The following is a 19,923-nucleotide window of genomic DNA, read 5'->3' on the forward strand; positions in this document are numbered from 1 at the left end:
CTCAACCCTCTTTTGCTGTTGCCCATTTGACCTGCAGGGTTCTGCAGGCGGATGAGAAGCCTACCTAAAGCAGATGTCAAAAGGATTCCAATTACATTTTATCTGGGGCCTGAGCAAGAAGGCTGCTGTGACTCTTCCATCATGCTGACTCCCATCTGCAGAGAGAAGAGGCCCTCCAAGGTAAGTGTGAAACTTTCCCTTGTGAGGCCAGGAGTAACCAGTCACCGTCGGCATGCAGCTGTGCCCTAGGAGTTAAAATACCCCAGGCCTCAAACTTAGGCTAGCGATTGTGTTTCGTACTCTCTGCTTGCCCGCCTGCTTGCCCGCCTGAAACCTGCTCTACATTAACATCGACCTACAGATTACAGCTCGGTTGAAGATTGTTGTGAAGTAAAATCAGACTTTATGTGGTTGTGGATTGGACATTAAGCAAATGTGGCTTTGTACTGGACCTGCCTTCCCTTCACCTTCCCTTAAGTGGAGTCATCATTCAAACCTTTGCAGTAAGACATTTGGCCAGAAAAGCTGTTTGGAATAAACCCTCGAGGATTTTTCAAACCTGGTGGGAGCAATGAACAGATCGATGATGGATAACAGAAATGTTTTGCTTTCATATCTGAACTCCTAATGATCTCTTTGGGGAGATGATAATCTCCAAGTACTATAGTACCAGGGATATTAATTAGGAATTTTTTCAATTTAATTGTCCTTTCACCATTACATCATGGTAATGTAAGCAATTAGGGACAATTGGCATCTGCCTGTTTTATTTTGACATGATTTTCACATTACTCAGAACTAATTAATCCTTTTAAGAATCTTTTTCATCTTCAAATCAAGAATTTCCCTTTTTGGTTGGATTGGAGAGACAGGTGGGTTGGAATTTGAAGGCAAGGCTTCTCTCCCAGTACTCAGGATCATAAACAGCAAGCGTGGGTCAGAGAATCAGGGCTACAGTTTAACAGTCCGATCTCCAACTTCTATTTGTGCTCAGCAAAGCGCCTCACATTTTTTTGCAGTGACCTCCTTCACTTTTTCTCCTGTCATACACACTGCCAAGAAGTTTACAAGACATATTGTCTGAACTTCCACAATGATTTTAAGCATCTCCCATCCTTCAACACTGTTCAGAATGACTAACAAACATATATTTGACGCATTGGGGGAAATGTTTGTCTGATCACTATTGAGAACCAAAGAACTAAAGAAAGTTACAGCACAGATGTAAGCCATTTGGCTCATTGGGACTTTCCTGGCTCTTTGCTGAAACAATCTGTAACTGATCCCACTGGCCATAGCCACGTAACTCCCCCTGCTTCAAATATGTATCCACTTTTCCATTAAACAACAACAATAACTTGTATTTATATAGCGCCTTTAACGTAGTGAACTGTCCCAAGGTGTTTCACAGGATGCAATGGTCGCTGCCGCAACTATTCCTTTGGCAAAGCATCCCATGCTTCATGTGTACGATTTCCCTATTAACAGCAAACAGAGAAAATCTTACCTCTAGTAAGTTTCTGTTTTTTGCTGCCAATTCTTACGATTACAGATAGCCTCACTCATTACCTGCGTCACACATAGTGCTTCCTCAGTTAATAGAAGCATTAATCCTATTCTTTTTACAGTACAGCAAAAATGATCTCTGCACATTTTGAAGAAACGCACTGCTAGCTTTACATTCTGGGCCTCTTCTATTCTCCCCCATTTGTCACACCACATTAATTGTTCGTAGCACCATTTACAAAGTGCTGGAGCCCCTATTAATGAGGTGCAGCCAAATGTATTTTATTCCACAGCCACTTTTAGAAAACCCCTGCACCTCCTGCGAATAGAAGTGGCGCAGAGCCACAAATGATTGTATTATCCTTTTTAATTTTATACAACAGTCTTGTTTTCTAGCGATATGCTGCAAACACATTAAAATGATCTCATTAATATTCATTCAGCTGCCTGGCAAGCTGTTTCTGACTGCTAAACAAAGTAGTCTTGTGACACCCAAAAATGTGTCACTATGTTATAATATTGATAGAATACTTTGAGAATATGCACAGCATTAGTAAACTGTGATGCATCATTCTAGGTACCTTCACCTCATTCTTTCCTATTTGGAGTATTTGTACAATGGAAAGCGAAACTGTTAAATGTATAGTGAGACTTTATACAATTAAATCTTCCAGCAGTCAATATTTTGTGCACCTTTCCTTTCTTGTTTAGACTGCTTTACATCCTTTTGGCAAAGCGTTTTTGATTTTACTGGTTACTCACAGGTCTTCGAAAAATACTGGGAAAAATTTTCCCTTGGCGATCTTTTGGTTTGAGCACCAAAGGATCGTCCACTGGGAAATCTCTCCATTTCAGAGCTGTGCTGGATTAGAAATGTATGAATACCTAAGACTCGTAAGCGATCAGCACCAACAACCACTTCACTGTCCTCCGCTGAAAACAATAGCTTGCCGGTATTTGAGGTGACTTCAAACCGCTTTCCACGTGCTTCTATAGCTTCACTTCCTGCAAACAAACACAAAGAATTACGAGATATTGGGAATGGAGCAATGAATGTTATACGCAGAAATGAAATCAGTTAAGCCATTTTCCACAACTTTCTCATTTATAAACTATCCCTTGGCGGCGAAATTTAACTTGGGCGGTGCACAGAATGGGTGGTACTTTATCAGCCAACCATTCTGTGACCCCCAGAGTTGAATCTCACCTCCCTTTGTGTCCAATTAGTTCAACCTTTTGCGGTTTGTTGAAACAGTTTAAGGCAGCTACCGTGTAAACCTAGCACTAAACTGGTTATTATAACAAAAAAACATCATTTTATATGTCTTCCTTTCTTTAGTTCTAGCTCCACATAGGTACTCCAGGCCAAATAGTGATATGTCCCTGTGCTCCTCTGTAATTGGTCATTAGAAGGTTAGAGAGAGTGAATTACCCAGAGTTTCATTTTAAATCTCTCTGATAAAACATCAGCATAACGTCTTCCATTCCTCCAGCAGCATGGCTGAGGTTCAGCCAGTAACTAGTGATGGTTACTGCAGTATTAACAATGTGCACTATAATGTTGCATACTAGATTAAGCAGATTGGGGCATCGCTGATGAGTAATCGATAGTGAAGTTAGCATAAGGAAATCCCTGGGCTGAAAGGAGTTAACCACAATACTTTGGTCTTGTGCCGAATTGAAAAGCACCACGAGGTCTGCTAGAAGCAAATAAGCTGGGAATTATAACCATAACCATATCGAAATAATTTCCCTTGGGTCTCAACAGCTGTTACCTCAAGGTTAAGTGTCGGGAGGTGGAGCGGGAGATCGCTGAGGCCTACAAGAGGCCCGTCAGTCCGGGGAGCAGCAGCATCGTGTTGGGAGGTGGAGCGGGAGATCGCTGAGGCCCACAAGAGGCCCGTCAGCCCGGGGAGCAGCAGCATCGTGTCGGGAGGTGGAACGAGAGATCACTGAGGCCCACAAGAGGCCCGTCAGTCCGGGGAGCAGCAGCATCGTGTCGGGAGGTGGAGCGGGAGATCGCTGAGGCCCACAAGAGGCCCGTCAGTCCGGGGAGCAGCAGCATCGTGTCGGGAGGTGGAGCGGGAGATCACTGAGGCCCACAAGAGACCCGTCAGTCCGGGGAGCAGCAGCATCGTGTCGGGAGGTGGAACGAGAGATCGCTGAGGCCCACAAGAGGCCCGTCAACCCGGGGAGCAGCAGCATCGTGTCGGGAGGTGGAGCGGGAGATCGCTGAGGCCCACAAGAGGCCCGTCAGCCCGGGGAGCAGCAGCATCGTGTCGGGAGGTGGAACGAGAGATCGCTGAGGCCCACAAGAGGCCCGTCAACCCGGGGAGCAGCAGCATCGTGTCGGGAGGTGGAGCGGGAGATCGCTGAGGCCCACAAGAGGCCCGTCAGCCCGGGGAGCAGCAGCATCATGTCGGGAGGTGGAGCGGGAGATCGCTGAGGCCCACAAGAAGCCCGTCAGTCCGGGGAGCAGCAGCGTCATGTCGGGAGGTGGAGCGGGAGATCGCTGAGGCCCACAAGAGGCCCGTCAGCCCGGGGAGCAGCAGCATCGTGTCGGGAGGTGGAGCGGGAGATCGCTGAGGCCCACAAGAGGCCCGTCAGCCCGGGGAGCAGCAGCGTCGTGTCGGTAGGTGGAGCGGGAGATCGCTGAGGCCCACAAGAGCCCAGCCGGTGCAGCTGCAGCAGGGAGCGAAGGCAAAAAAGTAGAACAAAATCGAAAGATGACGTCACAGCCAAGGGGGTAAGTGATTGGCTGGTGATTGGTGAGTAGTTTTTCTTTTTCTTTTCTATATCAGTAAGTAACCTTTAGCATTGTTGTTGCCAATTTAAGTTTATCTAAGGGTTAAGTCATGGCAGGACAGCTCGGACACGTGTTATGCTCCTCCTGTACTATGTGGGAAGTCAGGGATGCTTCTGGTGTCCCTGACGACTACGTGTGCGGGAAGTGTATCCGCCTGCAGCTCCTGACGGACAGCATTGCAGCGCTGGAGCTGCAGGTGGATTCACTCTGGAGCATGCACGATGCTGAGAATGACGTGAGTTGGTCTTACCGCAGTAAAAGGGTACACAGCCAGATAGGGGATGGGAGACCAACAGGAAGAGCAGTGTAAGAAAGGTAGTGCAGGGGTTCCCTGCGGTCATCCCCCTGCAAAACAGATACACCGCTTTGGATACTGTTGAGGGGGATGACTCACCAGAGGAGGGTAGCAGCAGCCAAGTTCATGGCACCATGGGTGGCTCTGCTGCACAGGAGGGCAGGAAAAAGAGTGGGAGAGCTATAGTGATAGGGGATTAGATTGTAAGGGGAATAGATAGACATTTCTGCGGCCGCAACCAAGACTCCAGGATGGTATGTTGACTCCCTGGTGCAAGGGTCAAGGATGTCTCGGAGCGGGTGCAGAGCATTCTGAAAAGGGAGTGTGAACAGCCAGTTGTCGTGGTGCATAGAGGTACCAACGATATAGGTAAAAAAAGGGATGAGGTCCTACAAGACGAATTTAGGGAGCTAGGAGCTAAATTAAAAAGTAGGACCTCAAAATTAGTAATCTCAGGACTGCTACCAGTGTCACGTGCTAGTCAGAATTGCAGAATAGCTCAGATGAATACGTGGCGTGAGGAGTGGTGCAGCAGGGAAGGATTCAAATTCCTGGGACATTGGAACTGGTTCTGGGGGAGGTGGGACCAGTACAAACCGGATGGTCTGCACCTGGGCAGGACTGGAAGCAATGTCCGAGGGGGAGTGTTTGCTCGTGCTGTTGGCAGGAGTGAAACTAATACGGCAGGGGGATGGGAACCTATGCAGGGAGACAGAGGGAAGTAGAATGGAGGCAGAAGCAAAAGATAGAAAGAAGAAAAGTAAAAGTGGAGGGCAGAGAAACCTAAGGCAAAAAGCAAAACTGGCCACATTACAGCAAAATTCTAAAGGAGCAAAGTGTGTTAGAAAGACAAGCCTGAAGGCTCTGTGCCTCAATGCGAGGAGTATTCGGAATAAGGTGGATGAATTAACTGCACAGATAGCAGTTAACAGGTATGATGTAATTGGCATCATGGAGACAAGGTTCTAGGATGACCAAGGCTGGGAACTCAACATCCACGGGTATTCAACATTTAGGAAGGATAGACAGAAAGGAAAAGGAAGCAGGGTGACGTTGCTGGTTAAAGAGGAAATTAATGCAATAGTAAGAAAGAACATTAGCTTGGATGATGTGGAATCGGTTTGGGTGGAGCTGCGGAATACCAAGGGGCAGAAAACGCTAGTGGAAGTTGTATACAGACCACTAAACAGTAGTAGTAAGGTTGGGGACAGCATCAAACAAGAAATAAGAGATGCATGCAATAAAGGTACAGCAGTTATCATGGGTGACTTTGATCGACATATTGATTGGGCTAACCAAACTGGTAGCAATGCGGTGGAGGAGGATTTCCTGCAGTGTATTAGCGATGGTTTTCTAGACCAATATGTCGAGTAACCAACCAGGGAGCTAGCCATCCTAGACTGGGTGATGTGTAATGAGAAAGGACTTATTAGCAATCTTGTTGTGTGAGACCCCTTGGGGAAGAGTGACCATAACATGGTAGAATTCTTTATTAGGATGGAGAGTGACACAGTTAATTCAGATACTAGGGTCCTGAACTTAAGGAAAAGTAACTTCGATGGTTTGAGGCATGAAATGGCTAGAGTAGATTGGCAAATGATACTTAAAGGGTGGATAGGCAATGGGAAACATTTAAAGATCGCATGGATGAACTTCAGCAATTGTACATCCCTGTCTGGAGTAAAAATAAAACAGGGAAGGTGGCTCAACCGTGGCTAACAAGGGAAATTAAGGATAGTGTCAGATCCAAGGAAGAGGCATATAAATAGGCCAGAAAAAGCAGCAAACCTGAAGACTGGGAGAAATTTAGAATACAGCAGAGGAGGACAAAAGGTTTAATTAAGAGGGGGAAAATAGAGTACGAGAAGAAGCTTGCCGGGAACATAAATACTGACTGCAAAAGCTTCTATAGAAAAAGGTTAGTGAAGACAAAGGTAGGTCCCTTGCAGTCGGATTCAGGTGAATTTATAATGGGGAACAAAGAAATGGCAGACCAACTGAACAAATACTTTGGTTCTGTCTTCATGAAGTACTAGGGGACCGAGGGTCTAGTGAGAAGGAGGAACTGAAGGATAGCCTTATTAGGCGGGAAATTCTGTTTGGGAAATTGATGGGATTGAAGGCCAATAAATCCCCGGGGCCTGATAGTCTGCATCCCAGAGTACTTAAGGAAGTAGCTCTAGAAATAGTGGAGGCATTGGTGATCATTTTCCAACAGTCTATCGACTCAGGATCAGTTCCTATGGACTGAATGGTAGCAAATGTAACACAACTTTTTAAAAAGGGAGGGAGAGAGAAAGCAGGTAATTATAGACTGGTTAGCCTGACATCAGTGGTGAGGAAAATGTTGGAATCAATTATTAAGGATGAAATGGCAGCACATTTGGAAAGCAGTGACAGGATCGGTCCAAGCCAGCATGGATTTATGAATGGGAAATCATACATGTCAAATCTTCTGGAATTTTTTGAGGATGTAACCAGTAGAGTGGACAAGGGAGAACCAGTGGATGTGGTGTATTTGGACTTTCAAAAGGCTTTTGACAAGGTCCCACACAAGAGATTGGTGTGCAAAATCAAAGCACATGGTATTGGGGGTAATATATTGACGTGGATAGAGAACTGGTTGGCAGACAGGAAGCAGAAAGTCGGGATAAACAGGTCCTTTTCAGCATGGCAGGCAGTGACTAGTGGAGTGCCGTAGGGCTCAGTGCTGGAACCCCAGCTCTTTAGAATATACGCCAATGATTTGGATGAAGGAATTGAGTGAAATATCTCCAAGTTTGCAGATGACACTAAACTGGGTGGTGGTGTGAGCTGTGAGGGGGAAGCTAAGAGGCTGCAGGGTGACTTAGACAGATTAGGTGAGTGGGCAAATGCATGGCAGATGCAGTATAATGTGGATAAATGTGAGGTTATCCACTTTGGGGGCAAAAACACAAAAACTGAACATGATCTGAATGGTGGCAGATTAGGAAAAGGGGAGGTGCAATGAGACCTGGGTGTCATGGTTCATCAGTTATTGAAAGTTGGCATACAGGTGCAGTAGGCAGTAAAGAAGGCAAATAGTATGTTGGCCTTCATAGCTAGGGGATTTGAGTATAGGAGCAGGGAGGTCTTACTGCAGTTGTACAAGGCCTTGGTGAGGCCTCACCTGGAATATTGTGTTCAGTTTTGGTCTCCTAATCTGAGGAAGGATGTTCTTGCTATTGAGGGAGTGCAGCGAAGGTTCACCAGACTGATTCCCGGGATGGGCGGACTGACATATGAGGAGAGACTGGATCAAGTGGGCCTTTATACATTGGAGTTTAGAAGGATGAGAGGGGATCTCATAGAAACATACAAGATTCTGACGGGACGGGACAAGTTAGATGCAGGTAGATTGTTCCCGATGTTGGGGAAGTCCAGAACCAGGGGACACAGTCTTAGGATAAGGGGTAGGTCATTTAGGACTGAGATGAGAAGAAACTTCTTCACACAGAGTTGTTAACCTGTGGAATTCCCTGCTGCAGAGAGTTGTTGATGCCAGTTCATTGGATATATTCAAGAGAGAGTTAGATATGGCCCTTATGGATATAGGGATCAAGGGGTATGGAGAGAAAGCAGGAAAGGAGAACTGAGGGAATGATCAGCCATGATCTTATCGAATGGTGATGCAGGCTCGAAGGGCCGAATGGCCTACTCTTGCACCTATTTTCTATGTTTCTATCTTTCTAAGTTTCAGTTATCTCTCAGAAGTATTTCTTTCATGCATATAATTAAACTTCATCTTCCTGTTTCCTGAACAAGCTCCTAATGTTCACCTTAGACATGTGCATTCTAGACAGCTGCAAGCTCACCGGGAAATATTGCCCGTATCTCCACTTCGCTGGAAACAGTCTTGTAGCTCTGACAATACGACGGCTTGGAGGAGGGGTGGAATATGCATATGAATATTGAAAAATAATAGTTGTCACCATTTGTCTATGAATGCACCTTGACTGGGGCCCCAATTTTAACTCTGAATCAGTTTTCAGCAACTGCATTCGGATGGTAGTTCGAAACTCACTTGTTGCAGCAAACAAAAAAGGCCTGAAATATTTTAACTCCAGGCCTCACCAACTTCTCACCTGTACTGGGGTGGGGGGGCAGGAGAGAGGGAGCGAGGGAATTGTACACGGCCCAATGTCTCAAGACCAGATGAGTGGTGGTATCGGATGCCGGTCTGTCTCAAAGGGGGCCCAACGATGGGAGTGTGGCGAGATTGAAGCAGGGAAAGACTACGATGTCCTTGTGTGGCCCAGAGGAGTACTACTACTCCTCCTGGCTCCACAAGGAAAGTAAAAAAATATTAACCAATCTTTTCTGCCTTCTGTACACTGGATGGATCCTCTGGCCCAGACCAACCTCCTTGCTGATTTGGTCTGGCGGGAAACTCATTACTGAACCCCGCAAAGATTTCCTCACAAAAAATAGCCATTAGGTCCTGATAACAACGTCAGGATCCAACATGCATGTGTTAAAAATGATACCTGCCAGTTTCGGGCAAGTATCTTTGCCACTTGCTCAGTGGAGCAGGTTAAAATAGGGGCAGAGAGCCTCTCCCAGCAGCTCCACGGTGATTTTAACAGCCCACTCGGCCAGTTTCCCTTGGGTGGGTAGTTAAAATTGCTCTGGTCTGCTCTGTGTTGATAGAAGTAAAACAGCTGCTGTCCATTTTTTCCCCTTTGCTATGTTTATTGTAGTTATAACAACCTGGGTGAAAGTGGGAACCGATCCCCAACTTGGATGCGGCCTTGTCCTGAGGATACCAATAAGAAACCTCTTACAGGAGTTGAGGGTATGGGATAAGTCCATCATCTTTCCCCCGCTCCCCATCCTTTTCATCGATCAGATCTTCACTTCCCCATAGCAACGTGCATAAGATTGGGAACTCAAGGGGCTTAGAGAACTGAAGCAAACACGAGGGAATGTGTGCTGGCGATCCACCCAGTGCACACACGAAGGCAGAAAACTCAACCATTAATGTCTACTCTAAAATAAAGTGAGGGAGCTTTTAATGCAATGATTAGAAGAATTGTAAACGAGTACAAAAATGTTTCTATGCTTTAGAAAATCTTCTTCTTTTGAAGATCAATTTAGTAATTAGTTTTCTGAGGTGGTGGGCAGACAACTTGTTGCAATGTGTATGTCCTTTTGTTGGCTTCTCCCTCTCTGAAAGGAAACATTTTGTTATCCTTTGTCTCTCCCCTCAATTCCTTATAGTATTTTTCCTGCTGCCCCCAATGCCTCTCCGCGCCCCCCTCCCCCACTCCCTTTCTAGGTGACGAGTAGGAACACAGTGTATTTGAGAACGCTACAACTGCAAAATCATGACCAACCACTCGATGATGCACTGCAGCACTACATCACCAGATCAGCATGAGTATCAGTCCTCTTTGTTGTAATTTCCAGCTAGAAAGTGTCTGACAGGAGGGTGCCATGCCCTCTCCATGATATTCAGGCTTACCTGTATTTAATTGGGTAACAGTCTGATCCTCACTATTGCGGATGCTCACTGTAACATTCCTAGAAGACTGCAAGTAAAGGGAGCTGTCCTAAAAAAAAGCAATATTGGAAAAAATAACATTAGGTATATCCCTTTGAGGTTTAACCTTCATGGTAAGTTATTATTCAGGCAGCCATGTTGTTTAATGTGGGACACAAGGAATAAATCAAAATAACATGTCATCATCAACTAAAAGGATATCCTGGGGACAACCACTGGCTGTCATGTTTGTCTACATATAATAGTCACGTATCGCAGAAGCAATACATTTGAAGAATGTGCACTGAGATGTTCTGATGTATAAATGTAAGTATTGTACACACATTAGATAAATGGAAAAAATCAGGTTGTTAAAGGCTTTGATCTTCATGAAAAAGAATCCAGTAAACCTTTTGATGTTTATGGAGACTTAAACGGCAAACAATGTCACTGTTGTTACATCACATACAAACAATATTTCAGTGAAATTTGTAAAATTTTGCTGTGGGATTGTAAGCTAATAAGGAACATATTTAAGACTTTTTTTCATGAAGACAATGGCCCTTATTTTAAAATTCAATGGGAATAAGAACTGATCTTTCACCTTGCTGATTTTATTATTTTCCAATATCTGCTGCATGCAGATGCTTTTAATAGCAGCACACTATTTCCTCTGCTTCACATCAATCAGATGTCAACCAGGCTAGTTGATCATAACATGGATTTAAATATAATTAATGTTTTCTTTGGATAATTAATAACGTGGAACACTTGCTGTGTTTGTTCCATCCATTAAAGTATATCAGTTAAGTAAGATTGTGTGATCTGTTTTATCCCATATCTGTTCCACAGAATTTAGTGTTGTTGGCTCCTACTTATTAATAATCTGTTGGGCTCAATTTTGCCCAAGCCCGTTTTCTGGCGTATTGCCAGAGTTACGCTTGTTTTCCTAGGCCAGAATTGTGCGAGAAATATTTTGCCAAAGTTTCCCCGATGTGTAGATCAAATTTGGTGCCATGCAGCGTGTCGACGTCTCAGGGGGCGAAGCCTTCTGTCTGCGCTGAAAAAACAATGCCGCACCTTCTGCACATGCGCGGGGAAAAAAAGTGACGTTTCTGACGTTATTTCAATGGACGCGCATGAGCAGGACAGCTCCGAGTTGGCAATCGGCCATTTTTAAAGAGCCAGTTGTGTGCGTTCTCGCTCCCCAAGTCACACCCAAGTCTTGTGACTTCTCCTTCCTCCCCCCACCCCGCCAACTCATTGCAGTCTTGTGACTTCTTCCCTTCTCCCCCCCGTCCCCCCCAACTCATTGCAGTCTTGTGACTTCTCCTTTTCTTCCCCCCTGTTGTGTATCTGTAAAGCATGCACTCCCATGTTCTGCCACCAGGGAGCTCATCCCCCTGAAGTCTCAAGGGATCCCAGCATCCCTTTGGAGCACTGTATATAAGCCGGCCTCTAAGGCCTGTTCCTCACTTTGGAGTGTCTTAATAAAGACTGAGGTCACTGTTACTTTAATCTCCCTCTGTACAGCCTCATCTGTGTTAGGAACACAATAACTGGCGACGAGAATACGAATCCAACGCAAAGATGCAGCAAACTGTGGGCATCCTGGAGAAGTTCTCGGAGGGTGAGGACTGGGAAGCCTATGTCGAATGGCTAGATAAGTACTTTGTAGCCAACGAGCTGGACAGAGAAGGAAGCGCTGCAAAAAGGAGAGTGGTCCTCCTCATGGTCTGCGGGGCACCAACCTACAGCCTCATGAAGAATCTTCTGGCTCCGGTGAAACCCACTGATAAGTCGTATGAGGAGTTGTGTACACTGGGTCGGAAGCATCTTAACCTGAGGGAGAGCGTGCTGATGGTGAGGTATCGGTTCTACACGTGCCATCGATCTGAAGGCCAGGAAGTGGCGAGCTATGTCGCCGAGCTAAGGCGACTTGCAGGACAATGTGAGTTTGATGGCGACCTGGAGCAAATGCTCAGAGACTTTTTTGTACTGGGCATTGGCCACGAGACCATCCTACGAAAATGTTTGACTGTAGAGACCCTCAGTAAGGCCATTGCGATAGCACAGGTGTTTATGTCCACCAGTGATAACACCAAACAAATCTCTCAGCACACAAGTGCTAGCAATGTTAATAAATTAACTGGAACTGTGTTTGTGAGTATAAATGTACAGGGCAGAACCCACAAATCTGCAACTGCCAACAGGCCTCAGGTGACCCAGATGACTCAGAGTCCCCAACAAAGGATGAATGCAAGGCAATTGACACCTTGTTGGCGGTGTGGAGGCTTCCATAAATCCTATTCATGCCGCTTCAAAGGGTATGTTTGCAAGAGCTGTGGAACAATGGGGCACCTCCAAAGAGCTTGCAAATGAGCTGTAAGCTCTGCAAAACCTGCTAACCTCCACTTGGCAGAGGAAGATCGGTCCATGGTGGATCAAAGCAATTTCGAGCCTCAGAGAGAGGAGGCAGATGCTGAAGTACACGGGGTGCACACATTTTCGAAGAAATGTCCACCGATAATGCTAAACGTAAAATTGAATGGCTTACCCATAGCCATGGAACTGGACACTGGTGCTAGCCAATCCATCATGAGTAAAAGATGTTTGAGAGACTGTGGTGCAACAAAGCATTCAGACCAGCCCTGAGCCCCATCCACACGAAACTGAGAACGTACACCAAAGAGCTTATCACTGTCCTGGGCAGCGCCATGGTCAAGATCACCTATGAGGGCATGGTGCATGAACTGCCACTCTGGTTTGTCCTGAGTGATGGCCCCACACTGCTTGGAAGGAGCTGGCTGGGCAAAATCCGCTGGAACTGGGATGACATTCGAGCGCTATCACATGTCGATGAGGCCTTATGTACCCAGGTTCTTAACGAATTTCCTTCCCTTTTTGAGCCAGGCATTGGAAATTTTTCTGGGGCGAAGGTGCGGATCCACTTGGTCCCAGAGGCATGACCCATTCACCACAAGGCATGAGCGGTACCTCACATGATGAGGGAGAGAGTGGAAATCGAGCTGGACAGGCTGTAATGCGAGAGCATCATCTCCCCAGTGGAATTCAGTGAGTGGGCCAGCCCGATTGTTCCAGTACTCAAAAGTGATGGCACGGTCAGGATTTGCGGCGATTATAAAGTAACTATTAATTGTTTCTCGCTACAGGACCAATACCTGCTACCTAAGACAGACGACCTATTTGCGACGCTGGCAGGAGGCAAGACGTTCACCAAGCTCGACCTGACTTCGGCCTACATGACGCAGGAGCTGGAGGAGTCTTTAAAGGGCCTCACCTGCATCAACACGCACAAGGGACTGTTCATCTACAACAGATGCCCGTTTGGAATTTGGTCGGCTGTAGCGATCTTCCAGTGAAACATGGAGAGCCTACTCAAGTCAGTACCACACAGGACGACATATTGGTCACAGGTCGGGACACCGCCGAGCACCTACAAAACCTGGAGGAGGTCCTCCAGCAACTGGATCGTGTAGGGCTGTGGCTGAAGAGGTCGAAATGCGTCTTCAATGCAACAGAAGTGGAGTTTTTGGGGAGAAAGATCGCGGCGGACGGCATTCGGCCCACAAACGCCAAGACAGAGGCTATCAGGAATGCGCCCAGGCCACAGAACGTCACGGAGCTGAGGTCGTTCCTGGGACGCCTCAACTATTTTGGTAACTTCCTACCGGGGTTAAGCACCCTTTCAGAGCCCCTGCATGAGTTATTGCGCAAAGGTGAGAACTGGGTATGGGGAAAAAAACAAATAATTGCTTTTGAGAAAGCCAGAAACATTTTATGCTCCAACAAACTGCTTGTATTGTATAATCCGTGTAAAAGACTTGTGCTAGCATGTGACGCATCGTCGTACGGAGTCGGGTGTGTATTACAACAAGCTAACGTTGCGGGGAAGTTGCAATCTGTCGCCTATGCTTCCAGGAGATTGTCTAAGGCCGAGAGATCCTACAGCATGATTGAGAAAGAGGCATTAGTGTGTTTGTGGGTAAAGAAAATGCATCAGTACCTGTTTGGCCTCAAATTTGAGCTGGAAACCGATCACAAGCCCCTCACATCCCTGTTCGCTGAAAACAAGGGGATAAATACTAATGCCTAAGCCCGCATATAAAGGTGGGCACTCGCGCTATCAGCGTATAACTATACCATCCGCCACAGGCCAGGCACCAGGAACTGTGCGGATGCTCTCAGTCGGCTACCATTGCCCACCACGGGGGTGGAAATGGCGCAGCCTCCAAACTTGTTGATGGTGGTGCAGCCCGCAGACTTGTTGATGGTCATGGAAGTGTTTGAAAATGAAGAATCACCTGTCATGGCCCACCAGATTAGGACTTGACCAGCCAAGATCCTCTGCTGTCCCAAGTAAAAAACTGTGTACTGCATGGGAGCTGGGCCAGCATCCCCGTTGAAATGCAAGAGCCAATCAAGCCGTTCCAGCGGCGAAAGGACGAGCTGTCCATTCAGGCAGACTGCCTGTTGTGGGGTAACCGCGTAGTGCTACCAAAAAAGGGCAGGGAGACGTTCATCTCGGATCTCCACAGCACACACCCGGGTATAGTAATGATGAAAGCGATAGCCAGATCCCACGTGTGGTGGCCCGGTATCGACTCTGACTTAGACTCCTGTGTACGGCAATGCAGCGTATGTGCTCAGTTGAGCAACGCGCCCAGAGAGGCACCACTAAGTTTGTGGTTCTGACCCTCCAGACCATGGTCGAGGATCCATGTCGACTATGCGGGCCCGTTTCTCGGTAAAATGTTCCTGGTGGTGGTGGATGCTTTTTCAAAATGGATTGAATGTGAAATAATACCGGGAAGCACCGCCACTACCACCATTGAAAGCCTGAGGGCCATGTTTGCCACCACGGCCTGCCTGACATACTGGTCAGTGACAATGGGCCATGTTTCACTAGTGCCAAATTTAAAGAATTCATGACGCGCAATGGGATCCAACATGTCACCTCGGTCCCGTTTAAACCAGCCTCCAATGGGCAGGCAGAGCAGGCAGTACAAACAATCAATCAGAGCCTTAAACGAGTCACAGAAGGCTCACTCCAAACCCGCCTGTCCCGAGTACTGCTCAGCTACCGCACGAGACCCCACTCGCTCACAGGGGTGCCCCCGGCTGAGCTACTCATGAAAAGGACACTTAAAACCAGACTCTCGCTGGTTCACCCCAACCTGCATGATCAGGTAGAGAGCAGGCGGCAGCAACAAAATGTAAACAATGGTCACGCTGCTGTGTCACGGGAAATTGATCTGAATGACCCTGTGTATGTGCTAAACTATGGACATGGTCCCAAGTGGATCGCGGGCACGGTGATAGCTAAAGAAGGGAATAGGGTGTTTGTAGTCAAACTAGACAATGGACAAATTTGCAGAAAGCACCTGGACCAAACGAGGCTGCAGTTCAGACTGCCCTGAACAACCCACAGCAGACACCACCTTTTTCGAGCTCACAACACACACCCAAAGGATCAACGACACCACACCGGACCAGGAAATTGAACCCATCACACCCAACAGCCCAACAAGGCCAGGCTTACTTAGCAGCCCTGCAGGGCCAACATGCCAGACCAGCGAGGGCACAGCCAACACACCAGAACAGACATTTGTACCGAGGCGGTCCACCAGGGAAAGAAAGGCTCTCGACTGCCTCACCTTGTAAATAGTTTTGACGTTGACTTTGCGGGGGTGGGGGGGGGGGAGTGATGTTGTGTATCTGTAAAGCATGCACTCCCATGTTCCGCCACCAGGGAGCTCATCCCCTGAAGTCCCAAGGAATCCCAGCATCCCTTGGGAGCGCTGTATATAAGCCGGCCCCTAAGGCCTGTTGCTCACTCTGGAGTGTATTAATAAAGACTGAGGTCACTGTTACTTTAACCTCCCTGTGTGCAGCCTCATCTGTGTTCGGAACACAATACCCACCTCCCCCAAACTTATTGCAGTCTTGTGCCTGGTGCAGCAGCCTTCCGATCACCATCTCCCCCTCCACCCCGGGCTTGTTTTCCAGCCGAGCCCCAAGCCCCTGTGTCTGGGCGTGGGGCCGATTCTGACGGCCGACGCTATGACTCCCCTCCAGCCCTGCTTGAAGACATTCGGTGGTGGCAGTAAAAAAAAATGAAAACTTCAGAAATCCAAGAAAATTCTATGTACTCCATTGAAAGGTAAAAAAAGTTGAACTTTATTATGGCTATTTAAATTGTTAGAGACTCCCTCCAAAAATTTGATGATAAACAATGGCGTCTTTCAGCGCCGATTTCTCAATATGCGCTGCTTTCTGTTAACTCACCAGAAGGTTTTTCGGGAGTGGCCAGATACGCCGACCGAGAATTAAAAATTTGGGGACAAACTGCGAAAAATGCTGAAAACTGGCACGGACATGTCGTCAAAAAAACCTAACCTCGAAAAAATCGGAACCAAAGCAGTGACGCCGGCACAGATTCCATGGGGAAACATTGAATTAAATAATTACGCCAGAAAAAACGGCGCAAATGACTCGGGAAAATTGAGCCCTATAGTCTATAGTCTCATCATCATCATAGGCAGTCCCTCGGAATCGAGGAAGACTTGTTTCCACTCTTAAAATGAGTCCTTGGATGGCTGAACAATCCAATGCGAGAACCACAGTCCCTGTCACAGGTGGGACAGATAGTCGTTGAGGGAAGGGGTGGGTGGGACTGGTTTGCCGCACGCTCTTTCCGCTGTCTGCGCTTAATTTCTGCATGCTCTTGGCGTTGAGACTCGAGGTGCTCAGTGCTCTCCCGAATGCACTTCCTCCACTTAGGACGGTCTTTGGCCAGGGACTTCCAGGTGTCAGTGGGGATGCTGCACTTTATCGACAGTTTATAATCTATAGATTATAGATTATATAATCGTCGTGGCCCCCCGACCTGTGAGAGAACAGCTCTGCAGGTCAGAGGCTAAAAGAGTTGGAACGGCGGGCCACTTCAACCTCCAGCGCGAGCTGCTCCAAGTGTGCACCGATTTTGAGATGGGCGACTGAGTAATGTCATCAAAACCCTGGATGCCGTTTCGGAGCGTGGGCAAGAACATTGGCAGGGCCCAGGTACAGAGGAGTGGCGAAAGATCATGGCGGAGGTGCGACAGATGAGGGCACGGAGCCCAGAAGAGCCAAGGGCCCAGGGGCAGCACGGGCCAGCCCACACTGCGATATGTGTGCGCGTTGGGTCCGGGCAGCAGAGCAGGTCTCCAGCCGTCTTGGTTAACCCTTGCCACCGAACCAAGACCTAGCTCTGTCAAGCCCGTCTGGTGGCTGGTGTGCAACGTTTGCCACACGTTAGAAAAATTCACGCACAGGCATCTTCAACCCCCTCAATTGGAGTTCGGGACTGGAACATCGGGTCCTTCATCGAAACATCGAATCATCCTCGTCCGAGGGACAACCTATAATGATGATGATGATAATCTATAGAAGGGCCCTTCTATTTACACAGAGATAAATCCTTGTAAATCATATCTTTGTTGCCACACAGACTGACATTTAAAAACAAAAGACCATGGCTCATTATTATAACATGCAAACATTTGCCAGCAACCTTGCTTAATGTGTCAACTTACAGTGTCAGCTGTGGCTCACTGGGTAGTACACTTGCATCTGAGTCAGAATGGTTGTGGGTTCAAGTCCCACGCCAGAGACTTGAGCACATAAATTTAGGCTGACAATCCAGTGCAGTGCTGGGGGAGCACTGCACTGTTGAAGGTGCCATCTTTCGGATGAGACATTAACCAAGGCCCCATCTATCCTCTCAGGTGGACGATACCCGAGGTGCTCAGTGCCCTCCCGAATGCACTTCTTCGACTTAGGGCGGTCTTTGGCCAGGGACTCCCAGGTGTCAGTGGGGATGTTGCACTTTATCTATAATCCATAATCTATGGCACTATTTTGAAGAAGAACATGGGAGTTATCCCTGGTGTCCTGGCCAATAATTATCTCTCAATCAAAATAGCAAAAACAGATTATCTGGTCATTATCACAGTGCTATTTGTGGGAGCTTGCAGTGTGCAACTTGGCTGCCACAGTTCCCATATTACAACAGTGACTACATTCCAAAAGTACTTAATTGGCTGTAAAGCGCTTTGAGACATCTAGTGGTCGTGAAAGGCACTATATTAATGCAAGTCTTTCTTTCTTTTTTAATGAAAAAAGACAGCACTTGCTTGGTCTGTACAACGAACTGTGGAAATAAACAGCAGGCAGCACTCTGCAAGCACCTTATGTCAACAGGACACATCTGTTTTATTTCCTGTTGGTGAAACATACATCCCGGCCTCCATAAGGAAGATAAAAATCTTTCAAATAAGGATTATTAAGGAATATCCCCCGAGAGTTATTTCAAATATTAAAAAAGGCATTAAAGAGTTAATATTAACCTTTGCCAAGAAGTATTAAATCTGCTATCAAGAGATTTGTTCAAAGATCTTGGCGCTTTAGCATCAAATGACCGTGCTGGTGGAGGGCAGCTTATTAGGGATTTTAAAAACACAATCAGGGAAAATGATCACTTAAATCTTGTGAGTTGAATTAATCTGGAAATTTATCAACACATTCTGTTTGTGGCAGATGTTTTCCCTCTTCATGGAAAGATGTCAGGAAATTCCAATATTTATCATTATGATTTCTTGTAGACGGGAACTACCTTTCTGTTGACTGTGTGCCAAGATCTACCTCAGACAATGCTTTCAAACACTGGATTATATTTTCCGCCATTTGCTAATTACAAGAAAAACAGATATGAGGCGGAAAAACTTATTTTATACTATAGCCAACTTTTTTCTAAAATTAGTGAATGAAGGAAAATGTACCCTGTGATGTATGTAGCACACAAATCACTGACTCCACACGGTCTGGTGTTGATCTAACTTCTGTGACCTTAGTCCTTTATTGAACAGCTCCAGAATGCTCCACAGGTGTGGTGGGCAGCCTTTTATACTGCCTTGTGCAGGTACTTTCAGGTCTCCCACCACAGCGCCCTCTGTGGTGCACCATTGTACTTATCATACATTTAATGTACCAGAGCAATACACAACATCACTACCCCGCCCCAGTTCAAAAAGCCATTGCTAGAATCCCCTAAATCGAAAAACACATTAGCCCATTGGTAATGTTGGTCACGGATCCACGTCCCTGAATTTAAACACAGTGACCATTTAGCATTGAAATATTAACTCTTGTCGTAATTCGTAATTCATGTCCATTATTTTAAACACAGTGACCACCCAGCATTAAAATATTATTTCTTGTCATAAATCCATCATCCTACATTCACATGGCACACTTAGGCTCGCTCTAGCCTTAAAAAGTCCAAAAGTCTTTATGTGGGGACTGCAGTGGTGTGAGGCCCTTTTAAGACGCCCGGGAGGATTTCCTTTTTAAGACACCATCTTGTGGCTCCCACGAGGCTTCAGTTGGGCGCCGCCATCTTAGGTGTTCAGCTAGCCTAGAAAGAAGAAGAAGAAACACGGAAGGAGAGAAAGGGAAACATAGAAGGTGGGGAGAGGGAATTTTGCAGTGTTTTGGGGAAAGGTTTCAGGCATTTGTCCACGATCCTCTTCCTCTGGCGCTGCTGGACTTACTCAATGCTGGTGCGCTCAAACTCGGTTCTCAATATCCCACATAAATGAGGAACAACAACCATCAGCGGCAGCGCCGGTTTGCTTGCTGCCGCGCCCGCCGTGGTCGCAGCCTCCGCTCCCGCCGTGGCCGCCTCTCCTGCTGCCTCTGTGGCCGCCTCTCCTGCTGCCTCTGTGGCCACCTCGCCTGCTGCCTCCGTGG

The 19,923-nt window shown here is 46.9% G+C and overlaps 1 protein-coding gene across 2 annotated transcripts in view; it reads right to left on the reverse strand.

The window, feature by feature from the left end:
* Nucleotides 1–19,923, reverse strand: part of sgcd (sarcoglycan, delta (dystrophin-associated glycoprotein)) — a 275,576-nt gene that overhangs the window by 77,984 nt on the left and 177,669 nt on the right. For both annotated transcript variants that reach the window (XM_070878108.1, XM_070878109.1), the window contains exons 4-5: nucleotides 10,093–10,180; nucleotides 2,392–2,511 (exon numbers count right to left, since the gene is read on the reverse strand). In XM_070878108.1, coding sequence (XP_070734209.1) covers nucleotides 2,392–2,511; nucleotides 10,093–10,180 — 208 coding nt within the window. The remainder of the gene's footprint in view (nucleotides 1–2,391; nucleotides 2,512–10,092; nucleotides 10,181–19,923) is intronic.

The sequence above is a fragment of the Pristiophorus japonicus genome, chromosome 4 (genome assembly GCF_044704955.1).
Source record: "Pristiophorus japonicus isolate sPriJap1 chromosome 4, sPriJap1.hap1, whole genome shotgun sequence".
Lineage (NCBI taxonomy): Eukaryota > Metazoa > Chordata > Chondrichthyes > Pristiophoridae > Pristiophorus > Pristiophorus japonicus.